Below are 27,184 nucleotides of genomic sequence, written 5' to 3'. Positions count from 1 at the left end.
TTCACTTGAGAAGGTGTCTTGAAGATTGTCAAATATAGAAATAAACATGTCAAACACTTAAAATAAGAAATTAATCCTTAAAACAAAATAATTATTTAACACTTTTAAATCTAAAGTTTTTTTTTTTAAATCTTGGTACACTGCAAATTATTTTGCTCGTACCAAGAAAAAAAAAGAAAGGAAAAAAAAAAAGAATAACTTTAGATTTAGAAGTGTTAGATAATTTATTGTGGGAATCAGACTTCCATGTTATTGCTGTACATTACCTGGTGATGCATAGAGCTATTTCTAAGATATTCTTTTTGAGTGTTTCTGAAAAGGTGTATTAATGACTGTGAGATTGCATAATAAACAGGGCCCATATTCACAAAGCATCCTAAGGCTAAAAGTAGCTCTTAGTGGCATCATTCTAAGAAAAGTTTCAGAATTCCTTGAATTCTAATTAATTTCTTAAGGGCCCCTTCACACGTAACATGATTGAGACATAATGGCGCATGAAGGAGGAGTCAAATGGCACTCATGGGAAATCGGAGCCACAATTGAACACCTCGTACAGCAGTCTCTGCATTCATTCGGGCACGGCACATGCACTCTATATTTGCACACCACGCATGCCGGAAACCCATTCGAATGGCGGACATGATAAGGTCGCACTGCCATCTGATTGTGTTCGGAACATTTGAATGGCATATCATACGCAGGTTGGACATATTGTGCCATGGCCGAGCAGCTGCACGAAATCTTCATCCATGTCGAACCATGGCTGAATGATGCCATCAAGGCAGCCTTCATAGCAGCGGCTGAAAATCGCCAAATGCTGTGTGAGTGGCCATTTGATCCACTCTTGGCCAGAGTCGGCTGGAGTCCAGGTGCCACCCACGAACATCCAACACCACTTGTGGGGCACTTAGAAAAGGTGGGGCCATTCCTGCTTCTGGCACTAGAGTAGAGGGGTAAGTGACCACTTTTGACCTGGACGTGCGAATGGCCCCACATGTTTTAAGTGCCCCACGAGTTTGCTGTTACCAAGCAGCACACGTCATGCAAGGCCTCCCCCCGCAACACAGATATTGTGAGGAGTGTATGGTCGTTGTCGTCCCCCCAACGCCATGATCGAACATTGTCTGGTACAGCTAAGGTGGCTGCAGTGCGATCGCTGTCCAGCGCAGCTCGCATCTGGACGGCTGTAATGTTCAGCTGGAACAGCTGGAGCAACTCAGCTGTAGGACATATGTTGTGCCATCAACAACATGAACAACACTCCACGCAATGTACGTGTGTTCAGGCTCTCATACTCTCATCAGTTCCAGCTGACAGTGGCTCAGTGCATGACGTGTTCAATTACAAACACAGAGAATAGGACAATTAAATAAATACATACAACAATAACTACATACATAATTACACAACAAATACATAAAATAAATAATCACATAACAATGGAACTGAGAGTGAGACTTTTTCGTTGAGCTAAATTTGTTCAGTAAGGTGGGTGTGTCGACGCCAGTCGCTGCTGCTGGGATCTGTGGACTCACGAGTCACAGCTGGAGAACACATACTGTTCATATGCTGTTCATACTGAAGGATCTGACCTGACAACACTGCACCGTGAGGCACGTGCATGAGCATGCTGTCGTCACGTGGAAATACATAAAAACACATATCACCTTTGCAACGGGCTGGAGCGACCGCGTCAGCATGCACATCGGCAGGCATGTGAAAGAAGCGTCTGATCATATGTACACTCAGCTGGCGATCTGAATGTCACGTCACCCACGTCAGCTATGGTCCACATGATGCGTTGTCCTTTGGCGCGCTGCTCGCTGAAAATGCGGGGCTGGCTGAACACGTGGCACCATCAGATGTGGACATGATAAGAGTGCACTGCTTCATTCATGTCACTTCATGACTTGACATCTATGACCATAGGTCATATACAGAGGAACAGAAGGATCATACTTGTATTGTCCGCTCGATAAGAGGGATTAAATATTAGAAATTGCAGTGTGTTTTTTTTTTGGTGCAATGTGGTGTGACACCTTCCAGGTGCTCGCTCTGTGCACAAAACCATCGCCACGGTATCATGTACGCCTGTCCAACTGGGTTTCGCTGCTGACAGCAGGTGGAATGTTTGATGGCTCCACATTTCATTTTTTGTTTGCGCTTTCTCATCTGGTTCCTGCTTCTTTTGCCCAATTTTGTATTTTGTGTGAAGGGGCCATAAAATTCTCCCTTGGTAAGATAAAAGTTATTCACAATGTATCTTAGGCCTTAACAGAGCTCCTAAGGTGAAAAACTGTTAAGAGGAGGGCGGAGGACTTTTAAGAAGCCTAAGAGTGTCTGAAACAGACAAGCTGGGGGAACAACAGATAAGAAGGAGAGACATTCTCTGTATGTTGAATGGCAGTGATTCAGTAACATGCTACCGGCTTGATGATGCAGGGATAATGTTTGTGGATCCAGTGGGCAAGGATGTTCTGTTTCAACAGAAAAAGAAGGTGTGGGTCTGTAGAAAAACACTGCCTTGAGAAGAACACACCAAACTTTCTTACACACCATGTAGCAGTTTCTCACTCACTGCTCACCAAAGACTGCGCCAGCAAAATGGCAAATCAGCCTTTTTTATACCTTAATGAGTGCCCCCCGCTGGTCTTTTACAAACACCATAGTCCTCCCCTGAAACCTTTTACTGCACTCTTTTGCTGCACGCATTTTTTTAACACGTGCAGTATTACGGTTTTCCTTATAAGTTCAGTCTGTCCAGAGCTTTGCTTGTCCTTTTTCGTCTACCCACAGCCGATGCTGCCAGGATGTTTTCCATGACCTCCAAGGTTCCTGTCACTGACACTGTAACCTCAGATTCCTTCTCCACCCGAGATTCATTTGTCTCTATATCTATATCCAGTGTTGCCACAGTTACTTTGAAAAAGTAATCCAATTACTGATTACTGATTACTCCTTGAAAAAGTAACTTAGTTACTTTACTGATTACTCAGTTGTAAAAGTAACTAAGTTAGATTAGTAGTTACTTTTTTAGTTACTTTTCCCAGCTGCCAACAACAACCCTCTGCCACCTCAACATGACAATGATACCTGTTTTGCCAAAACTTACTTTATAGTCACCCTTTCTTGACTTCAATGAAAATAAATACTTGTTTCATAAAAAGTAAAATAAAGACCTCTTTCTTGACCTCATATTTAACTGTTGACAGCACTGTAACAGTAAAACTTGCAATTTCGAACCTACATTGTTTATAAATGTAACTATTAAATTCATTCTAGCATTTTTCTAACATTTAAATTCTCTCTAAATATTTTACTTGTCGAAATTAATATTATTTTAAGTAGTATTAGTAGTTAGTATTAGTAGTAAAAAAAGGCTTCAAAACTGGACCTTTAATCTAGGGGTGTTGTGATGGGGGGCACATCCTTGTCCCACGCCCCCATTCCATCTGGATTCACCCCTGCTTTGGCGTTTGAGCACAAAGAATGGATAACATTTATTTATGCAGAAAACAGGACCAGATTTACAGGTAAGAAAGTTTTATTGCGTTTTCACATCATGTGGTCCTCAGAAAGAGAGTTTAGGTGCATTTGAGTGGAAAATAGTGTTAGTTGTTGACACGTCGCGGAGGATCAGCTGTTTTTAACGAGACGATACGGAGCGGCTCAGCTCAGCTCTAAATAAAGGAGGAAAAAAAGTATAAAAATGTCTTTGTAAAGCTCAGTGCAGGTGTGCTGATCACCGTGCCTTAAGAGGAGACGACGAGTCGAGCAACTGCAAAAAACCGTGGATGAAAAGCTCACAGCTCACTTAAAGTGGGCAGTTCAGTCGAACCCTGACCTCCTGCCCACAGACCAAGTTTAATGCTGCTATCGACCCACAATGAAAAATAATAGTAACGCACAGTGACATGGAAAAGTAACTTTAATCTGATTACTGATTTGGAAAGATTAACGCGTTAGATTACTCGTTACTAAAAAAAGTGGTCAGATTAGAGTAACGCGTTACCGGCATCACTGTCTATATCAAAAACAGAATCAGACTCATCATTACTTCCTGAGTTTATATTCTGTTGTTTTCCAACAGATGGTTAACATGTCTCTTGATCTATGCTCCCTTCACAGACACGAAATAAGTAACTGAACCCAGTACTCGGGTAACCTCTCCATTCACTCATTTCTGTCCTCTCCTGTAGTTTCTAAAAAGCACAACTTGTCCTACAGCAAATTCCCTGAGTCTTCCCTTATGGTCCCTTCAGACAAAGTTTGGACGGTGTTTGGATGAAAACGGCAAAACAGCGTGAAATAGTTTGAAATTAGCACACAAAACATCGCGCTGACGGGCAGGCATGCACGAACCAGGTGCGAGAGTTCGTGCATTCGTCGTTGTCCGTCAAGCAGGAACAGTGCGAGGTGCACCACATGGCGCTGCTTATGTAGAATAAATAAAAAATAAAAACCAGCCTGTACCTGTGGGACCACATCACACCGTTTATGTGGAATAATTAAAAAACTAGAAGCACTTGGAGAGCGCAAACCTCCGCCAAGGCCATAAGATCACTGACGTCACATGGAATACCCTTTGGCAAAGAGACTTATTCCACGTCATTTCACGCATCTACCATCATGTTTCAGATTCAGTGGTTAACCCTCTGGGGTCCGAGGGCATTTTTTTGACAGTTCACTCACCTGGCATAAATGTTTTATTATTGCTGTTAACAGTTCTCCTTGCATCCCACAATCAAATCTATGTCTCTTTTTTCAGGACAACCTGTACTTTCAAAATATATATGCTGTAGTTGTGTTTTATAAGTGTAATACAGGTTTACAATCAGAAATAAGAATGAAAAAGTAAAGCGGAAAATAATTTTCCAGACACATTTATTCAAAACACACAGCAAACTATAATAAACAGCTGTTTTGACACTTTATAAAGGTAATTTGGGCTCTTTTGTGAAGGACTGTACAACAAAAAGGTTCAAACAATAAACACAAATGCACATTTTGAACAATATATACAAAATGGTCTATGCGTTGTTTTGTCTTCATCTTAAAGCAATTTCTGTCTGCTATTACACAAAGGTCACATCACAAACCTCTACGATGAAGTTGACTGAGTGTTTGTTCTCTCCTGCTCTGAAAGCAACATTCACATTTCGAGGCTCATTCAATTTCAGGAGCGGCCCCTCCCCCCTCGATCCATTGATATGGTAAACTGTGCTTTACGCCAGAGTGAGAGAGCTTGCCACAGGCTTATCCAGTAACATTCACAGGAAAACTAGTCGAGCAATCCTGATACTCACACACTGTTTGAGCACGTGAGATTGTATGAGAGGCTCTCCGTGTGCTCCATCTGCTCACTTTCACTTTGATGAATGATGATGAAAACTGTTTATTTCGAACATTTGATACAACAACAATTACAAGATAGATCAGTAAAGACAACAACAAAAAAGTTCCTACTGTGTACCCAACATGTCCGAAAAGGGGTAGGGTAAGCATCAGCTTATTTATCCCTACCCCTTCTTCCCCACAACCAGTAATACCCTTTGCCACATATACACATAAATTCCTACACACCTAAACCGATATCAATATATATATATATATATATATATATATATATATATATATATATATATATATATATATATATATATATATATATCAATATATATATATATATAAATATATATATATATATATATATATATATATATATATATATATATACACATACATACACATATATACACACATATACACACACATATACATATATATATATACACACACACATATATATATATATATATATATATATATATATATATATATATATATATATATATATATATATATATATATATATACTCAACAAAATATAAATGCAACACTTTTGGTTTTGCTCCCATTTTGTATGAGATGAACTCAAAGATCTAAAACTTTTTCCACATACACAATATCACCATTTCCCTCAAATATTGTTCACAAACCAGTCGAAATCTGTGATAGTGAGCACTTCTCCTTTGCTGAGATAATCCATCCCACCTCACAGGTGTGCCATATCAAGTTGCTGATTAGACACCATGATTAGTGCACAGGTGTGCCTTAGACTGCCCACAATAAAAGGCCACTCTGAAAGGTGCAGTTTTGTTTTATTGGGGGGGGGGGGGGGGATACCAGTCAGTATCTGGTGTGACCACCATTTGCCTCATGCAGTGCAACACATCTCCTTCGCATCATCCGTGAAGAGAACACCTCTCCAACATGCCAAACGCCAGCGAATGTGAGCATTTGCCCACTCAAGTCGGTTACGACGACGAACTGGAGTCAGGTCGAGACCCCGATGAGGATGACGAGCATGCAGATGAGCTTCCCTGAGACGGTTTCTGACAGTTTGTGCAGAAATTCTTTGGTTATGCAAACCGATTGTTTCAGCAGCTGTCCGAGTGGCTGGTCTCAGATGATCTTGGAGGTGAACATGCTGGATGTGGAGGTCCTGGGCTGCTGTGGTTACACGTGGTCTGCGGTTGTGAGGCTGGTTGGATGTACTGCCAAATTCTCTGAAACGACTTTGGAGACGGCTTATGGTAGAGACATGAACGTTCAATACACGAGCAACAGCTCTGGTTGACATTCCTGCTGTCAGCATGCCAATTGCACGCTCCCTCAAATCTTGCGACATCTGTGGCATTGTGCTGTGTGATAAAACTGCACCTTTCAGAGTGGCCTTTATTGTGGGCAGTCTAAGGCACACCTGTGCACTAATCATGGTGTCTAATCAGCATCTTGGTATGGCACACCTGTGAGGTGGGATGGATTATCTCAGCAAAGGAGAAGTGCTCACTATCACAGATTTATACTGGTTTGTGAACAATATTTGAGAGAAATGGTGATATTGTGTATGTGGAAAAAGTTTTAGATCTTTGAGTTCATCTCATACAAAATGGGAGCAAAACCAAAAGTGTTGCGTTTATATTTTTGTTGAGTGCACATATATATACAAACATAAATATACACCTACACATACCTACTTACATACAAAATACTATATATTTACAAGCCGAAGCAAAAAACAAAAACACCCTAACCCTCATTACCCTTCCTCCTCCCTATACCTAGAAAAAAACATATTTTTGTACCGCTGTTTGAACTGGTTCATGCTTGGACATTGCTTGAGCCCCACTCCCAATCTGTTCCACATCCTCACCCCACAGACAGAAATACAGAAACCTTTTAATGTTGTTCGTGCCCACTGATGCTTTAAACAGACTGCAATCCCCTGATCTGTTAAAAAACATATTTTTAATATTTGCTGGAAGTAAATTGTTTATTGCTTTATACACGATTTGTACTGTTTGAAAATGAACCAAGTCTGTGAATTTTAAGAATTTGGATTGTAAAAATAGTGGATTTGTATGATCTCTATAGCCAGTATTATGAATAATTCTTATAGCTCTTTTCTGCATTACTGATAGTGATTGTGTTGTACCTTTATAAGTATTACCCCATACCTCTGCACAGTACTGTAAATATGGTAAAACCAGTGAGCAGTAAAGAATGCAGAGTGAGTTGTGGTCCAGAATATGTTTCGCTTTGTTTAGAACTGAAATGCTTCTTGACAGTTTACTTTGTATATGTTTTATATGAGTCTTCCAGTTTATCTTATCATCTATTATCACCCCCAGAAACTTATTTTCATGTACCCTTTCAATATCTACCCCCTCGACTTGTAACTGAACCTGTATGTCTGTATTACAATAGCCAAATAACATGTATTTTGTTTTACTTAAGTTTAATGATAATTTGTTTCTGTCAAACCATATTTTCAATTTTCCCATTTCTATACTGATCCTCCTCAGTAACTCCTGCAAATCCCCCCCTGAACAAAAAATGCTTGTGTCATCTGCAAATAATACTAATTTTAATATTTTGGAAACATTGACAATATCATTTATATAAATTAGAAACAGTTTTGGACCCAATACTGACCCCTGTGGGACGCCACAAGCATTGTCCAAGCATGATGATGTATATTCCCCCAACTTCACAAACTGTTTTCTGTTACTTAAGTAGCTTCTCACCCAGTGCAACACCAACCCCCTAATCCCATACTGTTCAAGTTTACTGATTAATATGTCATGATTGATTGTATCAAAAGCCTTTTTAAGGTCTATAAATATTCCAACTGAATGTAATTTGTGGTCTATGGCGTTTGTAATCTCCTCAACTGATTCTATTAATGCAAGTGATGTTGAACTATGTGCTCTGAATCCATATTGACTATCAGTAAGTAATTTATGTTTATTTATGAATTTGTCTAATCTATTATTGAATAACTTTTCTAATAATTTGGAAAATTGTGGAAGCAAAGAAACAGGTCTATAATTTGTGAAGTGGTGTCTATCCCCAGTCTTATACAGCGGCACAACCTTAGCTATTTTCATTTGATTGGGAAATTTACCAGTTTGAAATGATAAGTTACAGATGTATGTTAATGGTTCTACAATCCATTCAATGACCTGTTTTTACCACCACCATATCAATTTCATTTAAATCGGTAGATGTTTTATATTTACAATTATTCACAATGTCTATAATTTCTTTTCCATCCACTGCTGTGAAGAACATTGAACAGGGATTTCTTTCTATGAGATTATTATCCCAATCCTCAGGTTGGGAATTGGGAATTTTTTCTGCCAAGCTTGGTCCAATATTTACAAAAAACATTATTAAAACCGTTGACTACCTCATCCTTATTTTCCTTCTTGACATTATTATCAATGAAATACTGAGGGTAACTCTGTTTTTTATTACCAGTTTTGATAATGCTATTTAATATATCCCATATTCCTTTAATATTGTTTTTGTTATTATATAATATGTTACTATAATATTCCTTCCTACATACCCGTATAATATTAGTTAATCTATTTTTGTATTTCTTATATCTATTTTCTGCCTCTTTAGTCTTTAGTTTTATGAATTCTCTATACAGTGTATTTTTCTTATTACATGCATTTCGTAACCCTTTCGTCATCCATGGTCGAGCTTGGATTTTTTGTTTTCTGTAGTCTTGTTTAATTGGACAATTTTTATCATATAATGATGTAAATATTTGTAAAAAAGTTTCATATGCACTATCAACATCACTTTCACTGTATACCTTTTCCCAGTTTTGCTCCTGTAAATCCTTCTTTAGTGTGTTCATGTTTTCCTCTGTCCGCACTCGCCTGTATTTTATTTTCTCCTCTGGCTGATTCCGCCGATGGTTTCTATTATAAATGATGAAAACTGGTAGATGATCACTAATGTCTGATTAATAATCCACTCACAGTGTTATTCTCAATATCATTGCTGAATATATTATCAATTAAGGTAGCACTATGGGATGTAATTCTGCTTGGCCTGGTGATTTTTGGATATAAACTCATACTGTACATTATACTGATAAATTCATCTGTTATTTTATGCTTATTTGGATTGAGCAGATCAATATTTAAGTCACCACAAATGAACACAGTTTTTTGATTAGTTTTTGAGAACATTTTTCCCATACAGTCAGTGAATGTTTCAATACTAGATCATGGTGCTCTATATATACAGCTGACTAATACATTTTTGCTTTTTTCTTCACATATTTCAATAGTTATACATTCTAATGTTCTTATCCACATACACAGCCACTCCTCCTCCACTCTTATTCTTTCTGTTTACACAGTTAAATTCATATCCATCCAGTTCAAAATCCATTCCTTTATTTTCATTGATCCATGTTTCTGATATAGCAATTATGTTAAATATCTTTTTAAATTGACTTAAATATTCTTTAATGTTGTCAAAGTTTGCATCTAGACTTCTGCTGTTGAAATGGATTATTGATAATTTGTTATCCGTTTTAATGATCCAATTAAACTGTTCATCTGTATAATAGCAACAACTGTCATTGATATTTGAGAAGAAATTATTGTCCGGGTCTATATCGTGCTCCAAGTCCAGTACATTGTGGTCTGTGTATTTAAATGTTGTCAGTTCTACTTTTCCATGATCATCAATCCTTTGAGTTATATCCTTCTTGTCTCCAGATGTAGATGATGTAGTAGATGAATAGGTTCCTCTGGTCTGTGTCATGGTGTTGTGATGTGTTTGTGTCCTCATACCTTATTGGTCGTATTTGTCCAGATCCTCGATGTTCCTGATTACCATAACCTTCGCTTGTTCTGGTGTTCCATTCAGTTTGATAAATGTTTTGCAGTTGGATGTCCATGTCTGTTGAATTTTTCCCTGCTTTTTTAAGAAACAAGCTTTCCTGGTGATGTCTGTGTTTCTTTTGGTCAGATGTTCATTGATGAATACGTTTGTTCCTTTGAGTTTCCGTCCCTGTTTTAACAATGCCATTTTATGTTTTCTGTTGACAAACCTCATTATAACTGCTCGCTTGTCTCCATCCTCTCTCCTGGGCAGGGGGTGGCACGCTTCAATGTTATTACAGTCCATTTGAATACCTTTAGATTGCAGGAAGTCAGCCACCTGTTGTTCCACTGAGCTGGCCTCCTGCTCACTGGCCTCCCCTCCGCTGTCTTCTGACACCGCCCGTGCGTAGGATCGAGGTTTAATATGAATTCCTGTAATAATAACGTCATTCATCCTTGTGTACTGTTCCAACTCCGCAACACGGTTCTCCAGGTGCACCAGACGCCGGTCTTTCTCGGCATTCTGGATCCGGAGAGCCTTCACTTCTTCCACAGCTCCATAATGGATTTCTGCTGCATTTAACAACAGAGATTTCCTCAGACAAAAAGTCCAGGGACTTTTTGATATCGTCTCCCTCCTCCGCCGTCAGTGCCTTCTTCGGACCCATGGTCAGATAACTCCGCGCTGGCGCCTCGGTAAAGCCGCGCCGGTGGAACTGCACTTACGCCTCGGGCTTCAGGTGTAGCCGCGCCGGTGGATGTGCGCTGACGCCTCGGGCTTCAGGTGGAGCCGCGCCGGTGGAACTGTGCTGACGCCTCGGGCCTCGGTAAAGCCGCGCCAGTGGAACTGTGCTGACGCCTCGGGCCTCGGTAAAGCCGCGCCGGTGGAACTGTGCTGACGCCTCGGGCCTCGGTAAAGCCGCGCCGGTGGAACTGTGCTGACGCCTCGGGCCTCGGTAAAGCCGCGCCGGTGGAACTGCGCTGACGCCTCGGGCCTCGGTAAAGCCGCGCCGGTGGAACTGCGCTGACGCCTCGGGCTTCAGGTGGAGCCGCGCCGGTGGATGTGCGCTGATGCCTCGGGCCTCAGTAAAGCCGCGCCGGTGGAACTTTTGCTGTGTGTAATGGTGCAGGGCACATTGGAGCAGCCAGGGGGCGATTCAAACGGGCCAACTAGTAACACATCACTCCTAAAAGAATCTTTGGTGTGTCCCGTGAGGTGAATCTGCCCTACGATTAGATTTTGGAAAACCATGTGATGGTGAACCAATTCCAACTGGACACTCACATTGCTCACGTCATCACACAGCTTCTATGAGGAGTACAAAGATGGTGGACGGTGGCTCGAAAGTCCGCGGAGTTAACTTTTCAGCAAAAAAGTACGTTTCTATCTCATATCATTAAAAAGTTATTTATAATTTAGTGAAGCTTGGTTTCAGCCGTCATATACGACGGCATTGGCCCCAGAGGTTTAAACCCTTAGATCTTCAGCAAATGTATTTATAATGAGAAACTGCATGTTTTTTTTTTTGTTTTTTTTTCTAATAGCAAGTTTATTCAATGAGTAACTTAATTTTTGTTCAGCCTTTGTGACCCGTCTTCATGAAGTTAAATGCAAAAATGTTGAAATTGGCCCTATCCTGCAATGATAAAGAATCCTTAAAAAATGACTGGATCCGGATCATGTTCCGGATCATTACCAAAATTTAAATTTTTACCCTTGGTAAAAATTTCATTGAAATCCGTTGAGGATTTTTTTGAGTAATTCTGCTAACCAACCAACCAACCAACCAACCAACCAATGGATGCGACAGAAAACATAACCTCCTTGGCGGAAGTAATAAAGATAATTATTTAATTTCTCAAGGGCCCAATTTAAAACAAGTAAAAGATGAATATTTATTTAAACACTTTCAGTAAACATATAAAAAATTCAAAAGGGGTCCCGGTGTTCTGTCGAGATGAGGTGCACCATCGAGATAAGGTGTGTGGCACCTCCACTCGACAGATAAGTCTGTCGAGATGAGGTGCGTCGTCGAGATGAGGTTCCTTGTGTAACTGCATATGTGTGCACTGAAAAAAAAATACTTGACGATGTTCGCTTATTTTGATGGGCAAGTAAATGTATAAATTGCTCATCCGAACGTAGTAATGTATAAAATCTACTCACTATAAAACGATAAGTATTTTTAACCTGGAGTTAGCTTATTTCAACAGGCAAAATATACATATACATACATTTATGCTCCCTAATGTAAAATACAGAAAATGTTTTACTTACTAGGCTATAAATACACTGAATACAATTAATAATAAAAAAAAAACTTTGACGGAAAAAACAAAAACAAAAAACCAAAGTGCGCATGCGCAGTTGCACGTCGAGCGAGTTACATCATCTCTGCATGTGCTGTTGCGCGAGGCACCTCATCTCGACGGGTGACGTCTTCAAGCCCGGGGTAGAGTGATGTGCCCATGCGCACGCATGTACAGTAGTGCGACGCACCTCATCTCGACGTTCACCTCATCTCGACGGGACACCGGTTTTATCATTCTGAAAACATCTGTGTCAAAGGATGGATAATGAAAATTTGATGAGGAATTTGTATTATAACCCATCAAATCTGGGTAGTTATGGAGGTACTGAGCGTTTACACAGGGCTCTGCATGATCAACATGGATTTAAAATTCTTATGAAACATATTAGAGATTTCCTGTCGGGTGAAGATGCGTACAAGTTACACAAACTGGCCAGGACACATATTCCAAGAAATAGTGTTTGTCACACATCCACTTAACCAGTTCCAGGTGGATTTATGCAACATGCAAGCCTTATCAGATTTGAACAGTGGGTACAAGTACCTGCTGACTGTCATTGATCTCTTCTCAAAAAAAGTGTATGCCAGGGCCCTGACGTCAAAACAAGGCTGTGAGATGTCAGTGGCCTTTGCCTCGGTCTTAAATCACAGCGGGGTGCCTCTGAAGCTGCAGACTGATGCAGGAAAGGAATTTTTAAACAAAGCATTTAAAGATCTTATGAAAAAACATGGGATTATACATTTTCCCATGGCTAGTGATCTGAAAGCCTCAGTTGTTGAGCGGTTTAATCGCACACTGAAGACAAGGATGTGGAGATATTTTACCGCTAAAAACATGCAAGGATACATTGACGTCTCACCAGCTTTACTTTCAGCTTATAACAACAGTTACCATAAAAGCATTAACATGACCCCGAATCAGGTTACAAACCAGAATGTCGAAGTTTTCCAAAACCTTTATGGCACCATGCCAACCCAACATCCACGTGCGAAGATGAAATTTAAGACGGGTGATGTCTTGAGGGTGTCTAAAGTGAGGGGTGTGTTTGATAAAAAATATGAGCAGAGTTACACAGATTTCAGAATGTATACAGCATGTACTGCCCGTTTATAAATTGAAAGATTATGACAGTGAGCTTATTTGTGGCTCATTTTATGAGCAGGAATTACAAAAGGTTAAAATAAGCAAAGACAAACTCAGGCGAAAGACATTCTGGAGGCGTGGATGAAGAGGGGGAGGAAATATTTTCTGTTCAGGTGGAAGAATTGGCCAGAAAAGTTCAACTCCTGGGTGCCTGCAAATCAGTTGATTTCAGTATAAATGCACAGGCCGTCGATTATCTACCCTTGTGTCACATTCCAGCCAGGATGTTTAAAGACAACACGTTTTCATGCTATCAGGTTGACTTAGCTCAGCATCTCTATTTAAAAATGGAATGGCAGGTAGCCTTAAGCGAGATCTCGTACCCTCACACCTGATTAAATATTCCAGACAGGCAGCAAATTCAATTTCATTTCAGTTCAGTTTAGTCAGCTTATAAAGCGCCAAATCACAACAAAAGCTATCTCAAGGCGCCTCACACAGAACAGTTCAACAATAAAAATTAAAATAAATAAACACAATAAAAAAAAAGAATACATAAATTAAAAACAGAAGTAAAAGAATAAAACAGATAAAAAATAAAAACTACTCATAAGAAAGAGAATAAAAATAGGTTTTAAGTCTTGACTTAAAAATGTACATGGACTCCGACTGCCTCACAGTCGCAGGAAGACCGTTCCACAGAGCGGGTGCACAATAAGAAAATGCTCTTTGATCCGCAGCACTCTGTGTTTCACTGGACGAAAAATGTACCCCCGGTTCATGAAGACTATTTCGAGTCAGGATATTATGATAACCTTGACGTGTTTATGTGTCAGATTAATTCTCGCTTGAAGAATATCAAGCTCAGTCTAAAATATAACATAAAACAAAAATTTCCAGTGGGCTGGGGATGGGAACTATTACCTCTGTTTTCAGCTGCAGATGGCCTATATGCTGGGTTTAAATCCGAATGAATGGTTCAGGTGTGGACCAGGAGCCGTGAACTCCCTCCACCACCCGGATATAAAAGCAGGCGTGTATCATCTCTTTTGCTACACAGACATCGTGCAACAGAGAGCATTCTTCAGGCCCATAACCTTCCCAGTCCACCAGATATTGGAACCCCCGACCATGACTGTCCAGGCCGGGTAACTGTTGATGATCCAGGCAGGAGGAGGCAGTGGAGCAGGAGGACACAGTGGGCTGGAGCAAACAAGCTTGAACCGGGACACATGGAAAACTGGGTGGATTTGCAGGGAATGAGGCAGACGGAGTCACACAGAAGTGGGGTTTACCACCCGATGAACCACAAATGATCCAATGAAATGAGAAGAGAGCTTGGGAGACTCCGTCTGCAGAGGGATGTCCAGCGAGGCAAGCCACACCTCCTGCCCGGGCTGGTAGACAGGGGCCGTGGTGCGGTGACAGTTGGCATGACATTCCATGCGTTCTTTAGACTGCAGAAGGGCAGAACGGGCCATCCTCGACACCTGACGGCAACACCTGAGGTGGGCCTGAATTGACGGGACAGCAATGTCTGCTTCTTGTATGGGGAACAGAGGAGGTTGATAACCAAGTGAAACCTCAAAAGGAGACAATCCTGTAGCAGAGGAGATCTGAGTATTGTGTGCGTATTCCACTCAAGGAAGGTGGGTGCTCCACTCAGTTGGGTGGGAGGATGAGATATACCTCAGGGTGGATTCCAGGTCTTGGTTGGCCTGTTCCGCCTGAGCATTGCTCTAGAAAAGGGTAACCGGAGTAGAGACTGACCGAGGCCCCAAGTGCCGCACAGAAGTTCTTCCAGACCTGAGAGGTGAATTGGGGACCTCGGTCCGATACCATGTCCGAGGGTATGCCATGCAACCGCACCACATGGTGGACTAGGAGGTCAGCAGTCTCCTGGGCCGTTGGAATAGCCGGAAGAGCCACATAGTGTGCCGCTTTGGAAAACCGATCCACGAGCGTGAGGACCACAGTGTTACCCTGGGATGGAGGCAGTCCCGTGACAAAGTCCAGACAGACGTGGGACCAAGGGCAGCTTGGTGTGGGAAGTGGGTGAAGAAAACCAGCAGGTGGACGATGAAGAGATTTGCCTCTGGTGCAGATAGTACAGGCTTGAACATAGGTGTGCACGTCTGCCCGGACTGAGAGCCACCAGAAGCAATGACGTACCAGTTATAAAGTTCGAGTAACCCCAGGATGGCCCGCGAGCTTGGAAGCATGACAAAAGGTGAGGACTTCCGATCAGGCTTCTGGTGGAACAAAAAGCTGCCCGGGAGGTCCTCCTCCAGGATCCGGGTGTCTGTCCAAAGCCTCCCGAACAACTCTTTCAACATCCCAGGTAAGGGCCCCCATGACCATGGAATGGGGCAGAATTGGGTCCGACATGGAGGGAGGATCTGTGAGTTCAAACTGGTGGGATAAGGCATCAGGTTTTCTATTCTTGGTTCCGGGTCGGTAGGTCAGATTGAAATTGAATCGTCCCAAAAACAGAGACCACCTGGACTGGCGTGAATTGAGACGTTTAACAGTTTTGATATATTCTAGATTCTTGTGATCTGTCCAGACAGTGAATGGAACTGTGGCCCCCTCCAGCCAGTGTCTCCACTCTGCCAGAGCCTCCTTGACCGCAAAAAGTTCCCGGTTCCCAACATCATAGTTCCTCTCTGCAGTGGTCAATCAGCGGGAGAGGAAGGCGCAAGGATGAAGTTTGTTGTCAGAGACAGACCGCTGAGACAGGACAACACCAATACTGGAATCGGAGGCATCAACCTCCACGACAAACTGGCGGTCCGGATCAGGTTGGAGTAGGATAGGGGCCGTGGAGAATCAGTGGTTGAGGTCACGGAAAGCTTTGTCAGCTGAGGCAGACCACTGACGACTCTCCTGACGACATAAATGACTCATTACAATGAACAAAAGAGTGAAACTGCTTTAACCTGAGTACCCCACTGTAAACAGGGGACAAAGCGTGTCTCAGACCCCTCCCCAGTTAAGGCTGGGTTTCAATTGTTCCACATATAATGCTTCCTTCACTCCCCTCCCAAACCATTTCTTTTCTCTGGCTAAGCTTTTAACTTCCTTGTCCTCAAACGTGTGGTTAGTGTCTTTAAGGTGGAGATGCAGAGTCTGCAGTTCATCTCCACCTTAAAGACACTAACTAGCATTTTTCAACTTAATTTTTCATCGATAATAATAATAATAATCATCATCTTTCAAACAAATTTGCTTGGTAGTTAAATTATTTCTCATCATCATGATGCAAGAGGGATCAATAAGTGGCCTATTTATGTCGTTCTGGTACCTCTTCCTCCGGTGAAATTCCCTGAGCTGCCTGTTCCTCATCAGGTTCAGTTTCCACCTGCTTCTCAATCTCGGTCTGTGATTTAGTCCTTCTGACAACATCATTGTCTGACACATTCCAAAAAGCTGTTTGAGTGTTTTACATTTTCATTTCTCTTTTCTTTTAACTTTTCCCATCCACTGAAACTGAAACTACTTACTTTTCTTTGTTGGCTTTTAGGCTGGAATTTATGCTTGACAATGGACAAATTATCGTATTACCACCACCTACTGACAGCAGATTCTATCAACTAACAACAGCAGACTCCTGTTGTTAGTCGACAGACTCAAACGTTTGTACGAAGAACAGGACCGATGGCCATAGAATGCACAGATTACCAGTCCCTCCCTGATGATATGGGACATATGTTACCCAGTAACATAACTAAGCATGACAGAGGGTGTATACTATTGCTTTATAGAACCCTATTAACCCAACCAATAATTTAATTTGCATATTTTTTACTGAAATTGGAGCAAGTTTAACTTTTGACCCCTGTACAAACTGAAACTGATCTTTGTCACCATTTTTGCGGTTTTTAACTGCATAACTCCAGAATATTCAGTCATAGATAGTCCAAACTATACCTTTTTGTTGGGAAAGTGTAAGTACACGGACCCACAACAGGGGGCGCAAATGAATGGACAATGGAATAGGTCAAATAACACACTTTACTGTTGTGAATATGCACAACAAGGACAACAGATTACAATAAAGGACAAAGTCAAATTCACACAGGTGTCGTGTGGGCAGGCTCGAAGATAGGAGACGCCTCTCCAAAGTAGAACCGGAACCACACGGTTTCCTCTGCCACCAGACCCCGGGAATACTGGAGCCGCCAAGTCCAGAACTCCCAGGTGGCCACTGCCTCCGCGTGTCGGACCTGGTACTGCTGGCGAGGAATAAAGAACAGTTAAAGGAGGGCGCGTTCGCACCCAGGAATCCGAACGGCAGGTAAGCTACGTCCACCTCTCGTTGGGAAGTTCTCTCAGAGAAATGCACAAAGTCACAAAGATCACTGTCAAACAGTTAGCTGAGTACGTTACCTTCTCGGTAGAAACGATATCTCGGCAAAGAGGTGGAGACGTCGTCCTGCTGATATACTCCTGCCGATCAGATGATTGGTAACAGCTGTTGCAGGTGATGCGTGACAGCTGTCACCCTGGCTGCTCCTGTGAGGCGGCTGCGCCCTCTGGTGCCTGGAGCCCGCACTCTAGACAGGGCGCCCTCTGGTGGTGGGCCAGCAGTACCTCCTCTTCTGGCGGCCCACACAACACTTTTTGGAATTAGAATGATCAGACAAATTATGTGGTATAGTTTTTAACATGATTGGAGCATTTTTACAATTTGACCTCTGTGTAATTCTTTATTGAGCTGTAACTGGCTGTAACTACACACGGGATGGTTATCATACATTTTTCTGTAGCCCAGGGTACACTGAGGCTGGATTCTAAGTGTTTCCTCACCTGAAGTGGTTCTCTGCTTGGCCCATGGACTATCAGGGAAGCTCATCTGCATGCCCGCCGTCCTCATGGGGATCTTGACTGGACTGCAGTTCGTCGTTGTAACCGACTTGAAATGCTCACATTCATAGTGTCTGGCTGCTGAGCAACTCTATGTGAAGGAGATGCGTTACACTGTGTGAGGCAAATGGTGGTCACACCAGATATTGACTGGTTTTCTGACCCCCGCAGGCTCCCCCAATAAAGCAAAACTGAACATTTTAGAGGGGCCTTTTATTGTGGCCAGCCTAAGGCACACCTTTGCAATAACTATGCTGTCTAATCAGCATCTTGATATGCCACACTTCTGAGGGGGGTTGGATTATCTCAGCAAAGGAGAAGTGCTCACTAACACAGATTTAGACAGATTTGTGAATGATATTTGAGAGAAATAGGTTTATTGTGTATATAAAAAATGTTTTAGATCTTTGAATTCAGCTCATGAAAAATAGGCGCAAAAACAAAATTGTTTTACATCTGTCCTAATTTAAAACTGTTTTGAAAACTAAATCATTCACTAACATATAACATATAACATTCTGGAACATATACTTGAATAACAAGAGTTTATCTTTAATTTGACAATTATGTTTTAATTTAATTATACTGATGTTGCCAACAGCTTTTTTCCAAAATTATAGAAAACCAAAAGTGTGTGTCATTAGAAAAACTGCAGTGTACAACAAGATGGGTGATGGTTCATCTTTAATGAGTGCATTGACTTCAAAAGCTGTATCCATGTTTCCAGGGTAACAAACTCAGCCTGCTGTACAATGTTTGAATACAGACAATAAAGTGAATGAGATGCACATTTGGGTCAATGTCATGTTTAAAAATGGGATCCAAAGTGACACATTCTAATCAAATACATTCCTGGTAGGGCTTTAAACTGTTATCTAAACCTGCATTTCTAGTTAAACATCTCCATATATTTCTGAGATAAAACAGCTGAATCAGTTTGTGTGTTCAGGTATGTTTGGGTAGTTATGTTGTAAGCGCTCCTTCAGATGGTCATAGGATGTGATGGGAGGATATTTGTTGGACCCATCACAGCAGGTTATCAGGGCTTCATCATCCGGATGCACAAAGAAAGCCACTGACTGACGTGTTCCAAAGTCTCCAGAAGGGGGCAGCAATACTCTGTGGAGCTGAAAGACAGACACCAGCAATAAGCTGTTTTTTTTTTGTTTGCTTTGTGAGACTTAATTGTATTTTCATTTTGTTTCCTCAAAAGCCGCAATAAGAATCCTGGCTGGCGACCACACGATTTCACACTGATGAACATTTAACACAACCACATGTTTGCAGTTATATGGGTGGATATAAAAGCATGCACAAAGTGATGCGTAAAATGGCATTAACAAAGGCTGCGTTAGCGCTGTTGGAGGACCATGTAAAATGGTGCAATCTGACACATGTATTCAGGGAACGCAAGGATTTACTTGCAAACAGTGATGGGCACAGCTAACTAAAAACTTAGCTTTGATAACTGCTAATCCGCTAACTGAAAAGTTAACTTTTATAACGATAAACTGAGAAAAAATTTAGCAGACGCTAACCACTAACTTTCAGTATTGACTTCAGTACACTGTCAGCTACTGACAAGCCAGTTTTGAGTTTAAGAACCACTGATGCATTTGAGGAGAATCAAAGGTAATAACAAACACAACACAAGTCAGCACTTCTATCTTTGTGCGCCCTGCCCACTGCTGTAAAAAAAAAAAAAAAAAAAAAAAAAAATCACTTTCATTCACAGCAAATAGAGCCCCTGATGTGGCCCAAAGGCATAAACAGAAAAGCAGGTTTGACATATGGTTTGATTTAAAAACCCAAATAATTCGTGACGGTGAAAATATCACAAATATCTTAAAGTAATGCACTAATTCCTTAAATTCAAACTGAAAGAAAATCTCTACAACTTGATATAAATTAATTAATATATAAAATCCAGCTTCCTGATGAAGTGGTGTCAAGGAGGATTTTCTTAAAAAGAACAGCTACAATTTGCCAGAAAGTACATCTGAGATGCAAACTGAGATTTGATGTTTTGGTGAAAGAAACTTTAGTATTTCTTCATAATTGATGTAAACAAAGTCCAAGCTGGCAACGGACTGGCAATAAAACTGATTATTATTTACAGGTATTATCAAGTTTTAGAGATTTGCTTTCAGTTTGAGTTTGAGGAAGATAATTTTAGAAATTTTTATTCTTTATATTTTTGTATTTCTTGTATTGGAAATGGCATAAACAAATTAAAATGTGTGAAATACCAAGTGTTCCAGTACTTTTGGAGGGCACTGTATCCTAACCTTATGATATGTTCAAAATGAATGTGGTATTATTATGACTGTTTTGTTTAAGAATGTTTCATTTTCACTGTTGCTGCACTTTGTGTGAAATCGATAGTCATATTGTATATCATATTGATATGACAATATTAAGATACCATAATTTGGCTTTATTGTACAGCCCTACTGTCAACTAGCTGAAAAATGTGAATATATTTGAATAATAAAGTATATCTCATATTAATTTACATCTACATTAAAATAAATGCTTAAAGTGGCAGGGGGTTAAGAGGGCTGTAATGGATGATTTTCAAGTTGCGATAGAGCAGTGCGCATGCGTGATGATGTCACAACTCTGTCCGGTTAGTGAGACGTGGTTTCGTTCAACAACAACAACTGTCAAGAAACTTTCTCATGTGTGGTTGGAGTTGTGTGGAGGTAGGAATAGGCTTTTGAATGCTTGAATAATGATGACAGTCACACAAAGAAATCAAATAATAGCGAAAACATGTTCATTGCGCCCGGAATCTTGGTATTCTGATGACTGAACTTTCCTAGCAATGAAGCCCCGGTCACACGGCACTAATGAAGGGCACTGAAGCCAAAACGAAACAATAAATCTGCGTGTTTGCATGCCGTCTCTAGCTGGAGAGGCTGTGCATGCACACAGAAATGGCTGTGCACCACAGACGGCTGCGCGCACGTCCACATGCCTTCTCTGGCTGGAGAGGCTGTGCGTGCACACAGAAATTGCTGTGCACCACAGACGGCTGTGCGCTCGTTCGCATGTCATCTGTGGCTGGAGAGCATCTTTAGTTATTGATCCATTCAGATATTGTCAATGTTTGTGCAAGACGTCGGACTTGGGAGGTTGGACAAAGTTGGACGGCAATCAGTGCTGATGGTATGGGAACTACGCAAACGATGAGGAACCTTCAAGACAGAAAGCAAAACGGATTACGGACGAATTGAGGTTGTCGTCCGGATTCGTTCACATTTTTCAACAGTTTGAAAATTCTGACAAAGCGCCAGCTACAGGAACGAAGCTGTCCAGCTTTTTTCCTGTAGCTGGCGCTTTGACGGTTAAATGATGTCTCTGAAAGTCAATGTAAGTCCAGATTTCTTGTTTAGTTTTGGCTTCAGTGTCCTTTGCTTGCAGTCTGTTTATGTCTAACTCTTTCTACCTCGTCTCTAGTTTCACGTCTGCTATCCACTCTGCTTCTTTCCCCATTTCACTCCTCTTGTTTTTGCTGTCATGTATTTTCTGTATGTGTTTTTTCTGTTTATGTTATTTTATGTTCTTGCCAGTTTTGTTTTTATTTCTGTTATGTTACATGTCATGATCTTGAGTTGTGAACCAGTCACTCTGGGGATCTGTGTGTGGGCGTGTCCTGGTGTTGCACAAAATTCAGTTCCACTGAAATAATCTGTTTCCCCAGTGTCGGGAGCACGCAAAGCAGCCGCAGAGATGGTTTCCACAGTCTGCATATAATTTCTGATCGGTAAAACGTTAACACGTAATCATTTATTGTGTCAACGTTTGATAGGGTTTTCTATATATTATCAATATTATTATCAAATATTAATGTCTTTGTCTTTACTTTGATTGTTAATGCCTTTACTTAGATGAACTGCCTTTGATCTTGTTTTTGATTCTGTTATCTATTTTCCATATATACATACATGCATGTGTGAGAGTTCATGCACCATTATTCTTCTAAATAATCACTCATTGTCAAACCAGTAATATACACTGACCTGTTCAAGTAATCATTACAACTGCTCCCACAAGAAAAGTAACATTTGATCTTTTGCTTGGTGAATGAATGCGCAGACTGTTTTGCTAGAGCAATATTTTTGCTGAGCACAGATGTATATTTCGGCCTTGACCAGAGAATAACACAGCCTGTACACTAGTTTGAGGCTGGCGCTATAATGTTTCAATTTGAAGAACAATTACTATCTGTCTGAGCAAGACCACAAGGTGCCTTCCAGGTGCAAAGTGATACAAATATGAATTGACTGAAGAAACGCAGCTGTGCCTTGTATATTTTTTGTAATATGTCTGTGTGCAAATAAATCCAGGAACAGAGTGGGCGGACCCTTCAGAGCGGACGAGGACGAGGTTTGACGAAGGGTCGTTCGTTCTCTCCTGATCAGGAAATGAAATTCAGTCTCCAGCGTGATCATTCTTTGTGTTAGTTAACTGAGTTGCACTTTTACAGATTTCAACTCTGCCAATGTTCTTATTTAATCTTTGAACCTCCTGTTTCCAATATAAAAATACGTGTTGCCACGTAATTTGGTAAATGACGGATGGAATAATGTAGGTGATTCAACGAGGAGAGAGAAAAGCATTTTGGTATTTGAGAAATATTTGGTGTATTTGGAGTGTGTATAATTTTGGTGGAGTATTTAGCGTGTGTGGGTAAGTGTGGTGGTGTTTTTTTTTTTTGTAAAAATGAGGCATCATGAATGTTGAGCAAGCGCTTCAGTTTTTTTTTTTAATTGGAGAAATGACCCATCTTTTGACCCATCTGGATGAGCAACCAGAGCAGGTGGATCCACCGACGTGTGCACAGATCTCCATAGTGGATCAGATCATGCACTTTTTTGCAGCTTCTCCAGGACTCAGGCGATACAGAGCTCCATCCCAGTGCCAAGTCCTGGAACACAGAGCAGGACGCAGAAACACACTACTCCAGCAGTGGCTCATTTTGTTTAAAGCGTCAAGATCAACATTAGCTTCAGTTTCATTTTGTTCCTCTTTCCTTCTTTTTGTGCTCTTGATTCGCAGGGTATTCAGTGATGGGAAGCTCATTCGTCCACCTTTTCGCAACAATTTGTGACTTTTAACTCTTTGTAAACGACTTTGTAATCGTTGTATGCCGTGTGACCGGGCCATAAAACACATTCATTTGATTGAACTGGATACACCAAATGAAATGGCTGTTAACTGTTAGTAAGTTTGTCATTGAAATAAATTAAGATTTGGTTAACAAATTACATTTTTGAAATATCCTTAATTTGTTTGGTAAATTACCCTCAGAATATTTGGAATGGACTAATTAAGCTGATCTATTTACCAAGATCGGCTATATTTAAATGATTTCACAGCTTTTTCATTTACTCAATATTTGTAAGTGTCAAAATGTTTCACCAAAAACATTTGAGTAGAGAACAGTTACACTTTTTAGAGTGTATACAATCACATGGTTTTTTATTTATATTTCATAGGTGGAAGAAAGCAGCAGCACGGTGACTTGGTGGTTAGCACTGTTGCCTCACAGCGAGGAGGTCATGGGTTCAATTCCTGCCTGTGGCCTTTCTGTGTGGAGTTTGCATGTTCTCCCTGTGTTTGCGTGGGTTTCCTCCGGGTGCTCCGGTTTCCTCCCACATCCAAAGACATGTGGGTTAGGTGGATTGGTATCTTTAAATTGTGCGAGTAGGTGTGAATGTTTGTTTGTCTGTTTGTGGCCCTGTGACAGACTGGCATCCTGTCCTGGGTGTACCCTGCCTCGCGCTCTATGACTGCTGGGATAGGCTCCAGCCCCCTGTGACCCTTAATTGGACTAAGCGGTTGAAGATGAGTGTGTGTGGGGGGTGGAAGAAAGCAGTCCTTGTAATATCTCTAATGTGGAGGTCAAAGGACAACGTAGGATCAAAATGTTCCTCACTTTGTCAGTGTGATGTATGACAGACGAGCCTAGGCTAAGTGTGAGCTGGTCAAATTGATGCCGATGTCTTACTGGACCAAGAACCATCATTTAAGTCATCAGAGTTTAAAAGTAAGAAGTTGCTAGACATCCAGCTTCTCACTGATTACCTTCTCACTCAAGGTAATCTTCTAAGGATTTTAAGTGGATGAGATTACTAGCAGTTATTGGCATATACTACTGAGTATCATTAGCATAACAGTGAAAGATAATCCCAAATCGCCGCAATATGTGCCCAAGGGGTGCTATATAAAAGGAGAAAAGTAGGGGGCCTAAGACGGACCCCTGTGGAACCCCAAATTTTATGTCACCATGGTTAGAGGTAGTGTTATTGTACAAAACACAGTGAGAACGACTGGTCAGGTATGACGTCAACCATGCAAGGCCGCTCCCAGTAATCCCAAAATGATTTTCCAATTTATTGAGTAGAATATAATGATCCATGGTATCAAACGCAGCACTGAGATGTAAAAGCACCAGAACCGTAGTGATGTCTGAATCCACTGCAAGCAGAAGATCATTCACCACTTTAGTGAGAGCTGTCTCTGTGGAATGATATTTTCTAAAAGCAGACTGCAGTGGCTCAAAAAGATTATTCTCAGTAAGGTGGCCTGCGAGCTGCTGTGAAACCACTTTTTCCAGAATTTTTGTGCAAAATGATAGATTTGATATCAGCCTGTAGCTTTTCAATGCACTGGGGTTAAAATTAGATTTCTTAAGTAATGGTTTAATCACTGCAGATTTGAATCATTTAGGAACAGATCCAGAAATTAATGTTGTGTGTCGTCCTGGTAACTGCTCTTTCTCTCTTCCCACGTGGCATTCCGTGTGGAGCTGATGAGCACACCTGTCTGCAATCAACCTGCCTCCATATAAACATTTCTGTTCTCTTTGTTTCTGGATAGAGCCTTTATGTCTGCGTTCCATCGCAGTGTTCTCTTGACTCTCTGTTTGGGTACCTGCATGTTTTCCTGTCACCTGTTCTAGTTTGGGTCTGAGTAATTGTGAGTAGCCACCCTCATACTGTTTCTCCTCCGCAATGACACTGCTCTCCGTCAGCTCCACAGGGGGCCACCTGGACCACGGACCACTCACAACTCCACACCTTGGATCTCCACCTGCACACCGGGGGCCTGTACTACGAAGTGGGGTTAACTTACTCAGATGTAACCCAGGGTTAACTTCTTAAACCGAGGTTGACAAAACCTGGTGTTCTCAAGTGGTGTTAATCGGTACTACGACGCTGATTAAGATGTTGATTTGTTGAACCTGTGTTAACCTAATTGGAGTTTGTGCGCATTCACATAAAAGGGACAGGTTGCAGCGCACGTCACCATTTTTCAATGATGGCGCGGTCACCTTACTTTACCGAAGAAGAATGCGCAATTATTATGCGGAGCTATGAGGAATTTAAATTAATGTTAAGGGGGAAATCGAACACATCGTCTGCCAATAAAGCAAGACAGGCTTGTTGGCAACATATTGCTGATCGGGTAAATGCGTAAGTACAATTCAATTGTTCTCCAAATCTGTTACAGATGATTAACCTGTGGAATGTCTGATATGTGTAAAATAATGACCTTCTTTCATTAATTACGCCCAGATGCAACATGATTCAGAAGTGGGCATAGGCCTACTAATAGATGTTAGGTTAATTTAATGTTTCCTAAATAGGCTACCTATCTAAGGATTCAAAGCCATTAATGGTCATTCTGTTAACATAGTTACATATATATCACTTTGGCATGAAGGTTATCCAACAGGACAGCCTCATGTGGGGAGAAAAAGAATGTGAAATATGTAATTATAGTAATTATATATTAGAATATTTAGAAAAATCACCCAAACCAAAGCAACCCTTATGTGGCTGAAATAAGTGAAAAGAAGGTGAGCTTAGAGTGGACTACACAATAATGGGTATATGAAATAGGCCGAATAGAATGGCTATACCTGCACATTGATACTGTGAAAAGATTTGCGATTGACATAATCGCCCTCGTGCTCTCCCAGGGGTGCACTGATTGGGATTTGCATGCAATCAATGGCTCCTATTACTCTTGGGAAACCTAGGAGAAATTGTTATTGATAAGCCCCACTTCGCCTAATTAATGGACATGCATTAGACCTATTTTGATATTAGTAATTACCTGCGATTGCATAAAACCCTTCTTTGATTTGCATTGCGGGAAAATGGAAAGGGAAAACGACAAATGCATCCAATGGTTTAGATAGAGCAAGTACTACCTTGTGAATCATATGACATACAGTATTCTTGCTCAGATGTTCAGCATCACTGATGGAATACATAAATTATCCACTGGCAAAATATCTAAGCGCAAGGCACATTATCTGCTCGATCGTCAGGGCATTGCTACGATGGGTGATGTTACAGACGTCTGGCCCGATCAGCTGACAAAGATAACGAATTCCCTCGGCTGAGAATCTATATCTTTCATGGAGAATATCGTCCGGGTATGTCAGCGGATTGTGGCGGTCTTTAAAAACCCTCGCCCTGCGAAGAGAGCCCCTCACAATTTGTGCCCCAATATCAAACGGATCATCCAGGTAGGCCGGCATTGTCTTCGGAGTGATTGAAGGTGGATGGGCGGTACTTATAAGGGGAGTGGTTAAGTGAAAACCTCAAGCTAACCGAGAACATAACCTGCTTGGAGCAGGTTTGGCACGCAGTGTAACTTGCCATGGCAGCATACCTCGATCAAAACCTATCCACCTTTCGTAG

General features: G+C 41.2%; 1 protein-coding gene and 1 long non-coding RNA gene across 2 annotated transcripts in view; both read right to left on the bottom strand.

The window, feature by feature from the left end:
- si:dkey-10o6.2 (uncharacterized protein LOC100124608 homolog) overlaps window positions 1-21,394 on the bottom strand; it is an 84,100-nt gene extending 62,706 nt beyond the window's left edge. The window contains exon 1 of the mRNA XM_034175825.1: window positions 21,381-21,394. Within this exon, the coding sequence (XP_034031716.1) occupies window positions 21,381-21,390 (10 nt within the window). The 5' untranslated portion in view covers window positions 21,391-21,394. The remainder of the gene's footprint in view (window positions 1-21,380) is intronic.
- On the bottom strand, window positions 383-19,246 carry LOC117515325. Its single transcript, XR_004562126.1, has 3 exons — window positions 19,087-19,246; window positions 14,069-14,073; window positions 383-394 (listed from the first exon to the last, which is right to left on the bottom strand). It is a non-coding gene; the product is annotated as an uncharacterized LOC117515325 (long non-coding RNA).
- Window positions 21,395-27,184: the final 5,790 nt, after the last annotated feature.

Source organism: Thalassophryne amazonica, chromosome 8, assembly GCF_902500255.1.
Source record: "Thalassophryne amazonica chromosome 8, fThaAma1.1, whole genome shotgun sequence".
Lineage (NCBI taxonomy): Eukaryota > Metazoa > Chordata > Actinopteri > Batrachoidiformes > Batrachoididae > Thalassophryne > Thalassophryne amazonica.
Note: the sequence above shows the minus strand (reverse complement) of the source record. Positions and strands in the feature narration are given on the sequence as shown.